Below are 17,044 nucleotides of genomic sequence, written 5' to 3'. Positions count from 1 at the left end.
GGTTAATCAACAGACTACCTGCTATTGACTTCAAACAGGAAAGGCAAGAACAAAGAAGCCAAGGAGGCAGCAGGAAAAAGAGAAGTTCAGAATCTCTAGGTAGACTGCAGATCAAAAAATGTGAAAGAACAAAAGAGTGTTGGGCCTAGAAAGAGGGCTATGTGAAGGACCTCACAGAGATGGCATTCAGAAACAGGGGGAGCAAATGAAATATGTGATAAGCTCTGTGTCACACTGCGGATCTCATATTTGCTTCACTGCTTGTGTTCATAAATTAACAGAGAACTCAAGGAAGCTTCTCTGGAGGTCTTCCATAGTCACAAGTAATGATGTATAGTCACATTGTTTTAAAATCTAAAATAAAAATTATTGTCCTTAGTGCATCCAAGACTTCTTTAGATACAGCAGACCATATAACTACTGATTTGTTAAACACTTACTCGGATGATGACTACATTAAAAAAATCCAGAAGCGCTTAGAAGAAGATGCTTTTGCACGGGAGCAAAGGGAGAAAAGACGGCGGAGGTTATTAATGGACCAGTTAATAGCCCATGAAGCACAGGAGGTAAGATACTTAGATGCTTAAAGGTGCTGGGAACTTTACACACTTTCATCTTCTATATACACAAATATGTATCTTATACATGTATTGTCTGCATCAAGTGTCACTGGTCTATCCTCACATCAGAATAGCAAATATTCCTAGGGGGAAAAAAACCTACATGTTTGTTAAAGAACCTAAAATCTGTTGATGGTTGCACAAAATTGTGAATTTATTTAATACCACTGAGTTGTACACTTACAAATTGTTGAGATGGTAAATTTCACCTTATGTATGTTTTACCACAATAAAGAAACACCGATGAAAAAAAGATCTAAAATCTATACTATCCGCATGGTCTCTTGTTACTTCTAGAAGTAAAGAGAACTTCTGGCAAAAGAGGTGTTCATCTTCAAAATTTGTTCATTAGTCTACTCCAGTGGTTCTCAAAATGTGGTTCCTGGACCTGCAGCATTAGCATCACCAGGGGTTTTTAGTAAAACAAATAACTGGGCCCCACCAAGCTGAATCAGACACTGTGGGTGTGGGTCCCCATGGTGATTTTGATACAGTTACAGTAATAGAATCACTGAGCAATTTTTACACGGAACACACATTCCCTTTATCTCTCTGGTGCTCTGGGGACTTTTGTGAGGCCCAGAGATAGCATGAAGAGTAGTAATAACAAGAAACCTGATTTCTCCCACCTCACTATGTAGAGAGGATTTGTAAACTGGCAAGGACATTCAAGGGTAAAGCGCTAAGGTGATGGGGGGGGGAGGTAGGTGACCCAGAGCCAGAGCAGGCTGGTCCACCTAGCCTGGTGCAGAGGGTGGTGTCTGAAGAACCACAACAGAAGCATGGAGAAGGCTTAGGAGTTAACTAACTGAAGTTGGGAATGGATGTGGGGGTGGAGGTGAGGGGGTTACCAGGGGTTATGAAGATGGTGGAAGGTGAAGTGAGTTTCCAAAGGAGAGAAGATTATGTGGAAAGGAAGGCTCAGTGCTTTTATTCTGATTTTTTTCTTTTTCTTTTTTTTTTTTTTTTGATACTGGGTATTGAGCCCAGGGTACTTAACTATTGAGACAGATCACAGCCTTTTTTATTTTATATTTTTAATTTTGAGACAGGGTCTCACTAAGTTGCTTTGGGCCTCATTAAGTTGCTGAGGCTGGCTTTGAACTTGGGATTCTCCTGCCTCAGCCTCCCAAGTTGCTGGGATTACAGGCATGCATCAGGGCAGGCTCAGTGCTTTTAGCTAACTAAAAATCAAGTCATGTGGCAGGAGTCACCAGAGACCAAATCATGATGAAAACATAGAGGAAGAAAGGAGATTTTACAATTTCCTATTTGAGTGCAAAGAGGAACAAGAGTGATGAGGTCAGACTTGCCTTTTAAAAGATCATTCTGGCTTAAATTTGAAGAATATTATTGCAGGAGGGCAAAACAAGCCGTAGCTATTGCTGTAATCCAAGTAACAGATCAGATCATCCCACTCTGAATTTAGAGTAATGACAGTGGGGATTAAGGGAAATGACTTCAAAAGAGATGTTTTAGAAGCAAAATCAATATAATTCAACGGCTTATAGACATAGGGGTGTTAGTGACACAAAAAGCCAAATTTCTAGCTTGTGCACCTGGATGTTGGAGTTGTCATTTGCTGAGATAAGGAGCAACAGGGATGAGGAGGGTGTGGCATCAGTGGTAATGCATCCAGGATGAATGTGCATGTCTAAGATGTGATAACCATTTGAAGCTGCCTCTTCTGTTCACCAACAACATGAGTCTGCTCAGGGGGTCTATTCCCTAAAGGGAAATTAAGCCACTGTGTAAATATGAGGAAATAAACTACTCAAGGGTCCCACTCCTTCCTCAGTGAAAAATGAAAAGCGTCACTCTAGGACATCTCTTTGTGTTAAAAGGTTATTTCTTCAGGTTCACGTATTTTTTACTCAGCTTGATCATCTTTCTTTTATTTAGAAGAATTATAAATTAAGAAAATTAAATAATTGAAAAGATCTCTTTAAACTTACATATTTCAAGCTTTATCATTTAGCAATGGAAAGTTGGACACACATTGATGTTACAAAACACTTGCGTGTTGGTGGTAAGGTTTTCTCAGCCTAAAATTTAGGCCTGATATTTACCTGGAAAGTGGGGTGAATAAAATCTATCTTACTTCCCACACTTCCCATTAGGATACTGTTAGTATTGATTGTGAAGATGTGAAGACTAAAGCTAGAGCTTTGTTTATCAGTTTGGGATTCCAAACTGGTACACAAGACCCAGGGTTCTGGGTACCTCCTTCACGGTAACCCCATTTCCTGCTACTGCTTCTCTATGACTGGGAAAGCTGCTGTCTTCCTAGAACTGGGCCTGGGGCCTGCAGCAAGGGTTCTCTGCTCTCATGGTCTCCTGTCCATGGAGTGCAGTGTACCCAGCTTCCCTGTGCCACTGACCCAGTGACATGAGTGCACAATGGTGGGGTGGGTTATTTTCATGTGCCACATGGCCTGTTTGTCTATCTGTCCTCTATCTTCAAAGAGAAAATATTTATTAGGGCTAGGCCCTCCTCTACTTCCTTCTGGTACCCCTGCTTTTCAACAGGAAGACATAAATCCCATCAGTCCTGGAGGCTTTTCTTCTGGCTCCATTTTCATGAATCTATCAAAAATGTCTCAAAATATCTTCCTCAGCTGTCGCAGTTCTCCTGTGGAATTTATATGCCCTCATCTTAGTGTAGCTGGTGAGGACAGCCAGAGCCCTGAGCATGAGTTGTAATCTTTCCCAGTGATCCCTCAAAAAGGGGAATTCTGTGGGTTAAATTATGACATTTAGTTAGACAGTTTACTTTGGCTTTTTGGAGCATAAGTGTTATGAGGGGGAATGGAGGGGAAGGAAGGCATGGTAGGAAAGGATAATGTCACCAAGGTCAGGGGTGCCAGTGGGTACAGAAAGGAGTAAGGGGTGATTTTAAACCATGCATAGGTTATATGATAGATGACTACTGGAAGAATTAGGTATTAGGAGTAGTAAAAGAGACTTAGGTTGGCCCTGTTATCTTACAACACAGGGTTCTTATAGGATCATCACCTGAGATAGGGAAATATGGGAAAAGGACCAGGTCTGAAAGGGGATTAGGGAATTTGGTTTTTAACTCGGTTGGGTTTAAAATACTTCAAGGTGTTTGAATGAAGACTTTCAGACTGGGAACACAAGAAAAGAAAAGAAAAAAATAAAAATAAAAGCACTGAGCCATTTGGTTAGTTTCTTGGTTAATTCTTGGCCCCCAATCAGACATCTCTGTCTGCCAAGAACCTTTCCTACAATATTTTCTTGGAGCTGACATTTGAATGTCAGAACCCTCCCTCACTTCATAGCTTCAAGCTCCTTGAATATTTAGCTGGGTCTTTCCTGCAGTAGCCCACTCCTCCATGAGAGCTGCATGGGCCTCTTTGAAGAATTAAGCAATGGCTGTGGACCTATGTAAACTTCTAGTTCCAACTCATGGGAGAAGCAGAGAGCCTGGCAATCAAGTTGATACTATTCTGGATTGTAGATTTGTTTAAATCCTCTCCAAACATAGAAAATATAATTAAAACTGAAGTGAGTCTTCTATGATTTTTCCATTTTGTTCATGGCAAACATCCATGTTCTAGGTTGAATGAACATTTATAATCTATCCTGAGCTCCTAATAATAACTTATATCTTAATTTCTATGAGAAAATATATCCTAAATTCCATTGAGATTTGGGGAAACAGACTGTTTTTAAAATGAGAACTCCTTGTACAATGGAATAAAATATTTATATTTTCCACTCAGCTTTTGGGTATAACACACTTTCTGGTTCTATATAATGAGGGTTCATAATGCATAGAATTGACTTAGCCAGAGTAATTTCCTTCTCTTTTTCCTACTTTAACCATAATGTGTTATCATCTAGCAATCATCAAAGTATAACTGACCAACTCAATGTTCTTCCTAGGGGCTAAATGACCAGATCTAATCTTGTCAGTTACATTGCCTTGCCACGCAAACATAGCCTCATCACCTATACTTCACTTGAAATAATAAAATATGTTTATATTTAAGAAAAAAAAATCTGTGTTGGGACTGTGCCTCATGTATCAAAACTACCCCCCAAATGTGGTAAACACTTTGGCCTGGGATCAGCAGGGCTTGCTGCTAAGTCTTTGGCCAGTTGGTAGAGTTGACTGACTTATGAAAACTGTCAGGTCCTGCTAAAAAGACTGGTGTTTTCCCCCAAAAGATGTCTCATTTTTTAGTGGACAAAGACTATGGACTTGGTGGAAGTTGAAGGGAGACTGAAGGAAATCTGACCCCTCATGTTTCTTTTCTTTTTCAATCTTACATTTTATGTTTTGATTTGGGGGCTGATGATCCACAGGTCAATTCATACTCCATATTTAAGGAGTAGAGAAATAGAGTCTACTTTTTGGTTGGGATGCCTGAAGGGAAATACTGCAAGGCTGAGAATGAACAGAAGGGAAGAACTTGTGACCATTTTTACATTCTGCCTCACCACCAGTATTGGATCTGAGCAGGAAGACAATTATTAACATGAGTTGCTCATGATGTCATTTACCCCATTTCTCTTACCAACAGAAAAAAAAATCATATACTTATTTCTTGAACTTAAATCTACATGTTTTTAAATAATGCCCAGATCCAGGCTTCATCATTTACCATCATGTCATTTTTATTTGCGTTTTTGTTCTATTAAATACATAATATTGTTCCTGTAATTTTCTGATGGTAGAGATCATGTGAGACAGTGCCATTTAATGATTGGATGAATCATAAATCATTGTATTGTTAACATTAAACGTAAAACTCCAATGTTTAGGTGTTTGTCTAAGTCCCCATTGACTTCTAAATTACCTCCTCTTTCCACATGATGTCTCTGTTTAGACACATTGAGAGGGCTTGATGTGGCCTGAGAGAACATCTTCCATCTTCAAACCTCTCATTGCTGCCTGTCATGAAACAGACCTGCAAAAACAGAGCTATTTCCCCAAAACTACACAATCGGGATGCAAGATCCAGGACCTCTGATTCCTGCTTAATTTTTTCCCACTCTTTTTACTGCCCCTCCCCTTATACTATCCTAAAATAGATAAATACAACTAGTTTCCATTTCAGATTATAACCACTCATATTTTCAGAGATAAGTCAGTTATTTCCACTTAACTTGTCTCTATATCCTATCAGTCTTAACATTCTTTCAGATTTTAGCCTTTCTTTATACAGATATGGAGATGTCCCCCACAGGGAACTAACCAGATCTGCTCATTTCCTGGACAATGTCTGCTTTTTTTATTTTTTATTTATTTATTTTTTTTTTTTTACAGCTAGTAGTTCTGTTAGAATGCATATAACACATTTCAAAACTTCTGAAAACATGCTTACAAATTGAGAATCACATTGCTCATTTGTAAAACCTTGGGAGAAAAACACCTAATTTGTTTAATCAGATTTTAGAAGAAGTAATGATTCATTTAAAGTAATTGTGAGTTTCAAGACCATTATAATTCTAGATAACAAAAGTTGTGCAACCTCTTCTGGGAATTTTCTTTTTTATAATTTGTCTTTTGTCATGTTCAAGTTTAAATCAAATGGCAGAAATTGATTTATATGAATATTAAGCCTTTTACTTATTATTTAGATATGGGCTTCTTAGCCCAATGGGAAATTTTGGATGTGGCTTTGATAGATAATTAGTCTCTGGCTGGTGTTTGCAGGAGGCTTATCGAGAGGAGCAGTTGATTCACCGACTAATGCGACAGTCCCAGCAGGAACGCAGGATTGCTGTGCAGCTCATGCATGTGCGGCATGAAAAGGAAGTTTTATGGCAAAACAGAATATTCAGAGAAAAACAATATGAGGAAAGACGACTTAAAGATTTCCAGGATGCTCTTGATAGAGAAGCGGTAAACATTATCTCCCTTAAAAACCTTTCTGAAGTTTCTTTTGACCCTTTCTTACCAAATCATGGTAAACAAAGCTGTATTTTGTTGTCAATTGCCAAAAGAGAGTTATTTTTTTTATATGACCTGATAATTTGCCACCCATTTTTATACAAATAAACTGCATTAACAGAGAAGATACCCGCTACCTACTGTACTCCCGTCTTTTCTTCCCAATTCTATAAGAAACTAAGTGCTGAATGATCACCATCAATCCTTCTGTTCTATGTCTCTGGCTATTTTAACTATCTGAAGCTCCTTATCCAATTAATTCCTCAGGAAGGGTTCATGGCAACAGTATTCCCTGATACGAGTGTGTACCCTCTATATGCGATTGTTAGTTTTGCTATCTATAAAATGCTTACTTAGTTCACCATTTTCCTTGAATATCTTAAATACACCAGCCCATTTTCTTCAGGTATAGAATGTTACTGTCAAACTGGTGATAATCAATTTTTCATTTCCTTTAATCATTATTTTTTTTTCCTCTACATACCCAGAACACTTTCTTTCTTTCAAACTCCACTTGTTGCTAACAGAAGCACAGGTGTTGTTTATCCTCAGTGAATAATCTCAGACAGTGAGATCTTTTAAGCGGCTTGCTTTCAGCAAGACACAGTTAGTTTTCCATACACCAACCTTACCTTCTGGTCAAACAAGACTTTTCAGGCCCACATTGTATTATTTTTTCCTCAGGACTCTAAGAGTCACTGACCTAGGTTCCTCTGGAGTGTTGCACTTGACAATGTTACATGGAAACCAAGATAGAGCTTCCAGGCATGCTGTTTGCTACGATGGCGCCATTCTTAGAAATATCATTTAGAAACTATCATACTCTCCAGAGTCAGGAAAGGAAAGTAATGTTCTTCTTTGTAGAACGGGCAGACCCTAAGTGGTGGAGGTGGGGATCCGTACCACATGAACTTGAGGTGCATGAATGCTGACCTCCAGGGTCCTCTTAGGCCTCAAGAACTGAACGATCTGATTGTTTCCTCCATCTCATAGGTAAGAGTGAACTTGGATGTATTGAATAGTATTCATTTACATTAGAAATGACATGTTTAGTTATCTTTCTAACTCACTGTTTGGAAAATAGGTTTCCTTCACAAGCGCAATTAATTAAAAGCAAAGCTCTTTTTAGTTGGACTGTGCTCACTAGGATGAAAAGCATCACCACATCACCTGTTATTTGTTTATTTATTTATTTCCTTTCCCACCCCTAGCTTCTCTCTTTCAAGAAGGCATATTTCTGTGTTGCCCAGGCTGGCCTCAAACTCCTGGGCTTGAACAATTCTACTGTCCCAGCCTCCTAAGAAGCTGAGATTACAGGCAGGTGCCACTGAGTCACCTCACTGGTTCTTTCTTTAACTGAATTTGAACTGACATCAGAGGATTTGGACACTCAGACCTGCTAAAGCCTCAGAAACCTAAACAGGGAGGTTCTAAAGCACCTGAAACAAAGGACAGTCCCTCCTCTTACACAATTACCTTTTCTACAACTGAGATATCTCCTGCTCTGGCACCTCTTCCTGATAGATGCAGGATTTGAGTTTTTACCCATAAATATTGAATCTTTCAACTCTTCCAACAACAAATAGCTGGTATATAAGAAAGAGCCCAATAAAGGTGCTGAATTCAATTTGTCAAATGAATACTGCTACTTTTTCTTTCTAATATCATTCACTAACTACACAAAATGTATTTACTGAAGCACCATATTCTTCCACTTCCTGATTGTGAAGAAGGTAGGATTTTTTACACTGCTGTTTTTCTTTAGTTTGTATTTGCTATTCTTATAGTTTTTATTATTGTTTGTGGGTGGCAGGAGGGAGTGAATTCTAGAAACAGCTTTACATTTATGATATTTTTAAAGTTTCTTAATGTTTGCAGACTATTAATATTTGTGTTATTTATATAATTGTCTTGACTTGCTGTTCTATGGTCAACTTCCCTTAAGTTCTGCTGTGGAAAACAGTTTCCTAGTTATCCTCCTACTTTTCTGGTATCTCCTTCTCAGCCTCTTTTGAAGGCCCTATCCGTTCTGAGACCAATGCATTTATTGTCAGGGTTCCTCAAAGCTTAGTTCCAGGCTACATTCTTTTCTTGTCTTATTCCTCAATCCCATCCACAACCATGAGGTGAAATTCCCGCAATAGACCAATGACTCATTCACTTAAGGTCTCTGCCCTCTGAGGTGTAGATCCATGGGTTTAACTGCTTCCTTGACACCTCTAGTCATATATTTCAGGGGCATTTCAAGTTCAACATGTTCAGGGTCAAATTTGTGATCTTCCTCACTAAACTTGTCATTTTCCAGGTTTCATAGCTCAACAAATAGCCTCAATATTTATCAGCTTTTGCAAGTCCAAACTTATGACCCACTTGAAACCAGCTTCACCCTTACTTCTCCATATCTAAAACATCCTGAAGTCCTATCAATTTTGTGTACTTACCTTGTCTTTGATATGTCTGTTTTTCAGAATCTATACCACCACCTCTGCTTTCTACTGCTACAGTGGTCTCCCTCATCCATTTTTGGTGTATATGAGTTGGTAGCCATAAGCTGGGGTATGAAAGGACATAACATTGTTTATGTTCTTTAACTCAACCTCAGCTGGGCTCCAGCAACCCACCTCTGCCCACACAGGTGCACATTGCCCCTGATATAAGGGTCGAGTCATTGGGGTTAACACTGCATTCTTCAGGCCCACGTCCAGTTGTTGCCACCGACACCACAGCTACCACAGTCCCCATGTGCCCCTTAGTGGCACAGCAGTCCTGGGGAGGCTGCTCCAGCTTTTTATGGTCCCCCACAGTATCCCCTTTGAGGTTTTGCTGCTTCCAAGGTGTTGCCAGGTTACAGGATGTATAGATTTTTCTCTTTCTGTTCTTGCTGAAAACCTTCTTTCATCTGAGATACCTATATTATTTTGCCTTTGAGTTTGGTCTGTCACTAAAATCAGAAGAATCCTTCAACCATTTTGGCTTTTTGTACTACAGAAATTTCCTAAAGCAGAAGTTATTTTTTTAACTGCTTAAAAGGAAGAAAGGGAGTAATTATAGACAACACACAGGTGGTTGATCTCCTCTCTCATCTTCTGCAATCCACTCTCAATTCTGCAGTCAGAGGCACCTTACTGATGTTCAGATTTGACCTTTGTCTTCTCACTCAGAATCACATCCCTGGCTCCCCATGAACATACTGGTTCATGACCCCTCTTCTCCTTTGTCCGCTGGGCTCTGGCTATCTCTCTCTGCTCTAAGATCCTTGAATAAGTCATCATTCCCCTGTTGCCACATGCCTTCATCAGTGAACTCACTGTTCAGAGCCCTGTGTACTTGCCTCTTCTTGTCTAGGTCAACACCCCTACTATGTGTCCCTATACTCACAGTCTATCCCTGGTGACACATCATAGTGTGTGATTTGTCATTTATTCATGTGGCTTTATGACTGTTTGCAAATCCTACTGCCATGATAGCCCCCAGGAAAGCAGAATTATGATTGCTTTTCAATTTTTTATTGTTTTTATTACTAAATTATAGGCATACATAATATTAGAGTTTATTTTGACATAATCATGCATGCATAGAAAATAGTTTGCTCTGCATAAGCCCTCTCCTAATGTCTGCTACATTTTAAAGGAAGAGGAAGAAAAAGAACTGTGATTTTAGCCTTCAAAAGATTTTTTTAAAAATTTTTGTTCTCTTTTAAAATTAAATCTGCAGACCTCTTCCTTTAAGGCAATTGAACAGCCATTCTATATGGAGACAATTCCTGACTTACAATTTCTGTGCCACCTACTATTATTGTTACCAATAATCAACTGCAATCATATTTAACATTTTGAGCACTTCCTTTTGCAGGCTCTTTCTCTTCTGAGACCAATGCATTTATTGTCAAGGTTCCTCAAAGCTTAATTCCAGGCCACATTCTTTCCTTGTCTTATCCCTCAATCCCTTTGGGTCAAGTGCTGCACTGCATTCATTACATGCACATTTAATTCTGAAACAGCCACAAGTAGACACAGCCCTTATTTAAATTTTACACAGACAGAAAATGAAACATTGAAGGCTCAAAGTCACAGCTTGTAGTGCTGCAGCTGGAGCAAACCCTGCTCTATCAGACTCTAGAATCCAAGTTCATAACCACCGAGATTTGCTACCTCCCACTGACTTCCTTTTTCCTTTCCTTCTTTCTCTTTTTAGGGCTGCAACCTACTTTGCTGTCATGAGACAGGAAATTGTGGTGGGTTTCACACAGAGTTAGTGGTAGACACAAAAAAGGAGGGGAAGGAAGACAAGATAGCTGGATGGACAGGAGGAATGGAGGAAGGGGGAAGGAAAGAAAGGAGGGGAGAAGAAAGAAAGGGAAGAAAACACAGAATGAGGAAGGGAGGAAAATGGAGAAACAGGCAGTTCTGTTGCTGAGAGGAGAGCCTTCTATTCCCCTTCAAGATTGGGTTTTCCTCACATTCTAAATATTTCCAGATGTTTCTCAAAACCTGGTAAACCAACCTCATGACCCAGTTTAGTGCCACGCTATCCATAAATTCTCATCTGATTTTCTTAGTCTCTTACATTTCTGTTTCCTGTAAACTCTTCACATCTCATAAAGCATGCCATTAAGCTTTTTATTTAAATTGTATTTTTCTTCTTCATGAAAATAAGGCTTACGAAACAATACAAGAATGGTAAATTCTGGTGTAATTCCTAACTGTTCCAAATGTACTAAACAGAGGTCATCCAGGTCAACTTGGTTCCCACCAAAAACAAAACAAAACATGCAAAATACACCAGCAACAGCAAAACAGATGGTGGCCTTACATACCAATTCACTGTCATGCACTCAGTCATTTATGAATAGTATCATGATAAGAAGTATTTACTCTGACAAGGTGGTTCAGGACATGCTAAGTATTGCTAATGTCCCCACTTTCAGAAATGGAGGTATAAGGAGGCTAAACAACTTGTCCAGGTTCTCACAGCTTTTGAATTCTATACACAAGCTGGGGCTTAAATTCAAGTGTGCTTCCTCCAAAGCTCAAGTTCACTTCCATTTTTTCCATTTTGCATTGACTGGGTGGAGTTACAGGAGGAGATCATCTTGATGGAGCAGATTAGCATGTGATCGAATTCATCAAGAAGCTGATGCAAGTATCAATAAGCAACATTTGGCCACTCAAATCCCACCCGTTGAGTATTGTGCACTCCCAGCTAGGCTAAGCTGAGTTGGACATCTCCTCACCCTTTGTGTAAAGAAAGGGTCCTCAACCCTGTAGAGGGTCTTGACAAAATGTTTAAATATTTTATTACTTTCTACAGAAATAGATGTTTCTACAAATGAGGGTTATCAACTTGTTAAGGCTACAACACCACAGGGTTTGTAGTTGCTATCAGAACACACTTAACATATGTTGTCAAATGTGTCATGATCTCAAACCACTATAATCAGGGAATTTCCAAAATGTTTTTGAAGTATGAATCAATATCATAGAACTACCTTGCTAAAAAACAAAGGGCAGATGTGTCTAGGTCAAGGCTCCTGGGGTGGGGGTGAGGGGCCATTTATGCTTCTGGTCTTTGATTCCTGTTTGCAACCTGTAAAACCAAGACATTTTTATGGAAGGTTTTACCATCATATTTATCATTAACCACATTTGCTTTCCATGCTCAGATCACTTCTCAATGTACTAGTTTGTTGATAACCTAAAGGTAGAATAGTTCCTATATTATCTTTGCCTTCATACTCAGTACTTAATTTATTATGGGGAAAGAGGTCATTCATGATTAACTTCTTCCTGTTTTTTTTTTAAGCTTTCATTATATTTAAAGGGTTTTTGTTTGTTTGTTTGTTTTGGACTACTGAAAAGATAACATAATTTTCATTTGACTCATTGCACAATGATAGTGGCTTAAAATATGTTTTTGCCTTTTTAGGCTTTGGCAAAACAAGCCAAGATTGATTTTGAAGAACAGATCCTGAGAGAGAAGGAATTTCATGCCCAGATTGCTATGGAAAGAGCTAAGGCTTCTTATAAAAAGCATTATGAAATATGTGCAGAAATTTTGGATCAAATTCTTGATTTGTCCACAAAAGTAGCAGACTATCGAATGCTGACAAATAAGTAAGTTCTCTTTCTATAATTAATACAATTGAGACACCACAGATAATAAGAAAGGATAAGATTGTGAAGCAGACACTAGGTTGATGAGTAAAGAGAGACAAAGATGTTTCATACCAAGATGTAAAGTCCAGGACCTCTTGATTTACTGAGTTGATTCATCTACTGACTAACTTTATTTTAGTGTTCATACGTCTTTTTCCATTCAGAATGTGTCTAATTCACCTTGTATATACAAGGACAACTATGATAATATATTTGAAACACTTATAATTTACCAAAAGAGTGAATTTAAAGATTATTTCCCCAATTATTAAACCTACTTATTTTTATCACACCTTGTTTCTAGAAGAAATCAGCATATCTGTAAGGAAATATTCAAAAGTAAAAATAAATAAATAAATAAATATGCCAATGCCATAAAAAAGTCAAATCCAAATAAAAGTAGGAAGCTTAGAATAAGGGATAAATTGAAACGTAATTATATAAGCAGTTGTAGATTTGCCAGTCATTCATTGCAACCAAGCTGCAAATTTGACCTAACCTGCCCAGTGACCAAAGTGAAAAAAGAAACATGTTATATTATTTTTATTCTCTATGCCATTTCTCTACAAAATAAAAAATTGTTCTTGGCACTCTGTTCAGAGAAGTTGTTTTATATGTGATCTCACCACAGGTATACTGCATGGTGTAGGCTACCTTGTAAACAATGTCTTGGGCCAATGTAGTATCTGGACTCATAGACCTGTTTCTTATGGTGTATTTTGCCAAAAGCTGAAGCAGAGAGACACTACAATAGATCTAGTGAAAGCAGTTCCACAAGGTCAAGGATAATACAAGCCAGTTAAATTGGCATACCTCTCAAGTACCCAGGGTGAGATCTTCTTGAGACCGCACAATGAAAGGAATGAGAGCCAGATAGCCAGCAGGGTAGGACAGAAGAGGGAAAGCATCCCATGTCCCCTGTTCATAAAAAGGCTTTCTCCTCAGCTCTCACCCCTGTGGCCCTGTGTCTAGCCCAGTTTCATATAAAAAATCTCCTAAATGAACTAATAAAGCCATGAGGACATTTTGAAGATAAAACTAAAAAAGGCATAAGATTGAGAAAAAGAAAATAAATTACACTGAAAAGTGAAAGGAATTAAAGAATAAGATTTAAAAATACTTTTCAGATTAATACAAATTCAACTGATCAGGAATTGTCAGAACAAAATTAGGAGGAAGCTAAAACATACAAGGTTTAAAAGGGGAAAAGTGACACAAGTCATTATTATTAATTTAAAAAAGATTAAATGACAAAAAGTTAAAAGTAGGAAATTTAAATGTAAAAGTTATAAAATATTTTTAAAAGAGAGAAAATATAAGGCAGATTGATGCAGTACAGACTGTGCCCATAGAATAACCTGACAAAGACTGAAACTTAGACAGTAAGTACTTCACTCCATCCAAACTTCACAGACAGAAGGCAGCCCCACCTCCAGCTGCGCCATAAAAGACCAAGCAAGAAGCCTCATCTTTCACCCTCTGGTGGCTACAAAAAGAGAGCCAGAGGTCCAGCAGGAAGCACTTTCCCTCCCCCACCTGAGAGAGGCAAGCACACCTCCCCTACACTGGGCAGCTTCAGAGGAGCCTGGAAGAGAGTGAGGAGTCCCCAGCCCAGTAATAAGCAGACCACTGCTACTACAGTGTCATTGGACACACTGTAAAGCCAAGTGCCACACTTGTCATTAACAAGGTGACACCTCCTCTTTCCTTTGCCAGAACAATGTCAGAAAGAAAAAAAAGAAAACAACAACAAAAAGCAGGTTGGGAATGTTGTTCAGTAGTAAAGCACTTACTTAGCATATGCATATGCCCCGTTCTAGGTTTGAGTCCCAGCACCACATAGAAAAAGAAATATATATATATATATATATATATATATATATAAAGAAAAAATATATCTATGCATGTTTTATATATATATATATATATATATATATATATATAGAGAGAGAGAGAGAGAGAGAGAGAGAGAGAGAGAGAGAAAAGGAAGGTAAAACTAGAGGTTTACATAAGATCTAACATCTTATAATATATTGCAAACATATCTAGATTTTTATTTAAAAAAAAATCACTCATCATGCCAAAAACAAGAAAGAGCTCAAACTTAATATAAACAGACAATCTATGACCAAGTGCAGTGACACATGCTTGTAATCTTAGTAGCTCAGGAGACTGAGGCAGGAGGATCAACAACTTCAAAGCCAGCCTTACCAACTTAGTGAGGCCCTAAGCAACTTAAAGAGACCCTGTCTCAAAGTAAAAAAAAAAAAAAAAAATTAAAAGAGCAGGGGTGACTGGGGATGTGGCTCAGTGGCTAAGTGCTCTTGGGTTCAATCCATACCAAAAAAAATTATATGGATGCTGTTATAGGTTGAGTTGCATCCTCCCAAAAGATGTGTTGAAGTCCTTTCCCCTGGTTTCTCAGAATGTGACCTTATTTGGAAATAGGGTTATTGGAGTATGATTAACTAAGATGAGGTCATACTAGTTCAACATGACTAGAGAGAGGAGAGATACAGACAGGGAGAGCACTGTCTTGTAACAAAGGCAAGCTGCAGTTGCAAGCCAAGAAATACCAAAGATTGTCAGCAAACCACAAAAAGCTATGAATGGCAAGGAAGGATTCAGAGGGCATGCAGCCTTGACAATGCTTTGGTTTCTGTCCATTTTAATTTGAATGGATCGAATGATTGGTACCTGAAGGCAGGTGGGTGTAACTGGAGCAGGTGGGTCATCATGGGGGTGTGCCCTAGGTTGTTCTCCCTGCAGCCTCTTCCTCTTCCTCTCCTCTCTGCATCTTTCTGTAAGCTGAGCAGCTGTCCTCTGCTGGGCCCTTCTCCCATGGTATTCTGCTTCATCTGAAGTCCAGAGCAATGGAGTCTGCCTTTTATGGACTGAGACCTCTGACACAGTGAGCCTTGAATAAACTTTTTCTCATCTAAGTTGTTCTTGTTGGCTGTTTTGGTAACAGCAATTAAAATCTAACCAAAACACCTGATAAAGATTTTTAAATAGCCATGGCAAAATAGTTTAGTGAGCAATTATAAACATGCTCAAAACAAGTGAAAATTTTAAAACTTAACAAAAATTTAAGTGTAGCTGAGAAGTATCATATAAATAAGAATTAAATAGGAATTTTATAACTGAAAAATACAATAGTCAAAATAAAGAAAGAACTCAGTAGTTGGTCTTAACAGCAGAATGAAAGGGACAGTAGAAGGAATCAACGAACTAGAAAATAAAGCAATACAAATTTCCCAATCTGAACAACAGAGAGAAAGTAGACTGAAAAATGGTAAGAGTCTCAGCAACTGCTCACCCATGTTGCATTACTCAGCTTTCTGTCACTATAATAAATATCTGAGATAAACCAACTTATAAAGAGAAAAGTTTTATTTTTGCTCAAAGTTTCAGAGGCTTGGATCCATAGTCGCTTGTTTCTATTGCCTTGAGCCTGTGGTGAGCAAGAGCATCATGTGGGTGTGCAGCAGAGGAGGTCTACCCACCTTAGGGCAGCCAGGAAACAAAGAGGGGAAGAAGCTGGGGTCACAACATCACCTCAAAGGGTATGCTTCCAGGGACCTCACTCCTCCCACTATGTCCCACCACCTTCCAATAATGTCACTGGCTGGTGACCAAGTCTTTCACCCGGGGCCTTGTGGGAGGACATTAAGATCCCACCATCACTCATGCCATTGCAGTCCTAGAAGTAGAGGGGGACAAAGATGGGACTGAAAGAGTACCTGGAATAGTGCCTGAAAATTCCCCAAATGGAGTCTGCCTTTTATAAATTCAAAAGAACTTCAAAGAAGATAGACTCAAAGAAACCCACATAAAGGTGCTATCACAAGTAAATTTAAGAAAACATCATGAAAGCACCCAGAGAAACAAAACAGCTTACCTTCAGAGGCAAATAATTCAAATGACAAAGGATTATTCACCCAGAAAACATAATTTATAACATTATCTCATCATTTTATCAGTTTAAGTATAGAAGTGGCATGGTGTTTTTTCAGAGCTAAAAGAAAAGAACTGAACCCAGAGTCCTTCACCCAGTGAAAATACCCTTCAGAAATGAAAAGGAAATCTGATTTTTGTCAGAATATGCTAAGAAAATTTGTTGCCAGCATACCTACTGTTAAATAAATGGTTAAAGGGAGTTCTTTAGACAGAAAATATATATATATATTTTTTTTTTAAAAAAAGGACCTTAGAATGTCAAAAAGACAGAAAAGAACAAGGAAAGAAAAAATAGGAGTAAATGCAATAGGATTTCCTTTTCCTCTTGAGAAAGCAAGTAAACGGGTAAAGAAAAAAAAATACAACATTGTCTAATGTAGTTCAAA

General features: G+C 38.5%; 1 protein-coding gene across 1 annotated transcript in view; it reads left to right on the top strand.

Annotated features, from left to right (window-relative positions):
* The window catches only part of Spef2 (sperm flagellar 2), a 175,395-nt gene that overhangs the window by 33,861 nt on the left and 124,490 nt on the right, over window positions 1-17,044 (top strand). Inside the window, 3 exon segments of the mRNA XM_077795544.1 lie at window positions 380-566; window positions 6,307-6,495; window positions 12,469-12,656. Coding sequence (XP_077651670.1) covers window positions 380-566; window positions 6,307-6,495; window positions 12,469-12,656 — 564 coding nt within the window.

This window comes from Urocitellus parryii, chromosome 1 (assembly GCF_045843805.1).
Source record: "Urocitellus parryii isolate mUroPar1 chromosome 1, mUroPar1.hap1, whole genome shotgun sequence".
Classification (NCBI taxonomy): Eukaryota; Metazoa; Chordata; class Mammalia; order Rodentia; family Sciuridae; genus Urocitellus; species Urocitellus parryii.
This window is presented reverse-complemented; position numbering and strand designations above follow the sequence as displayed.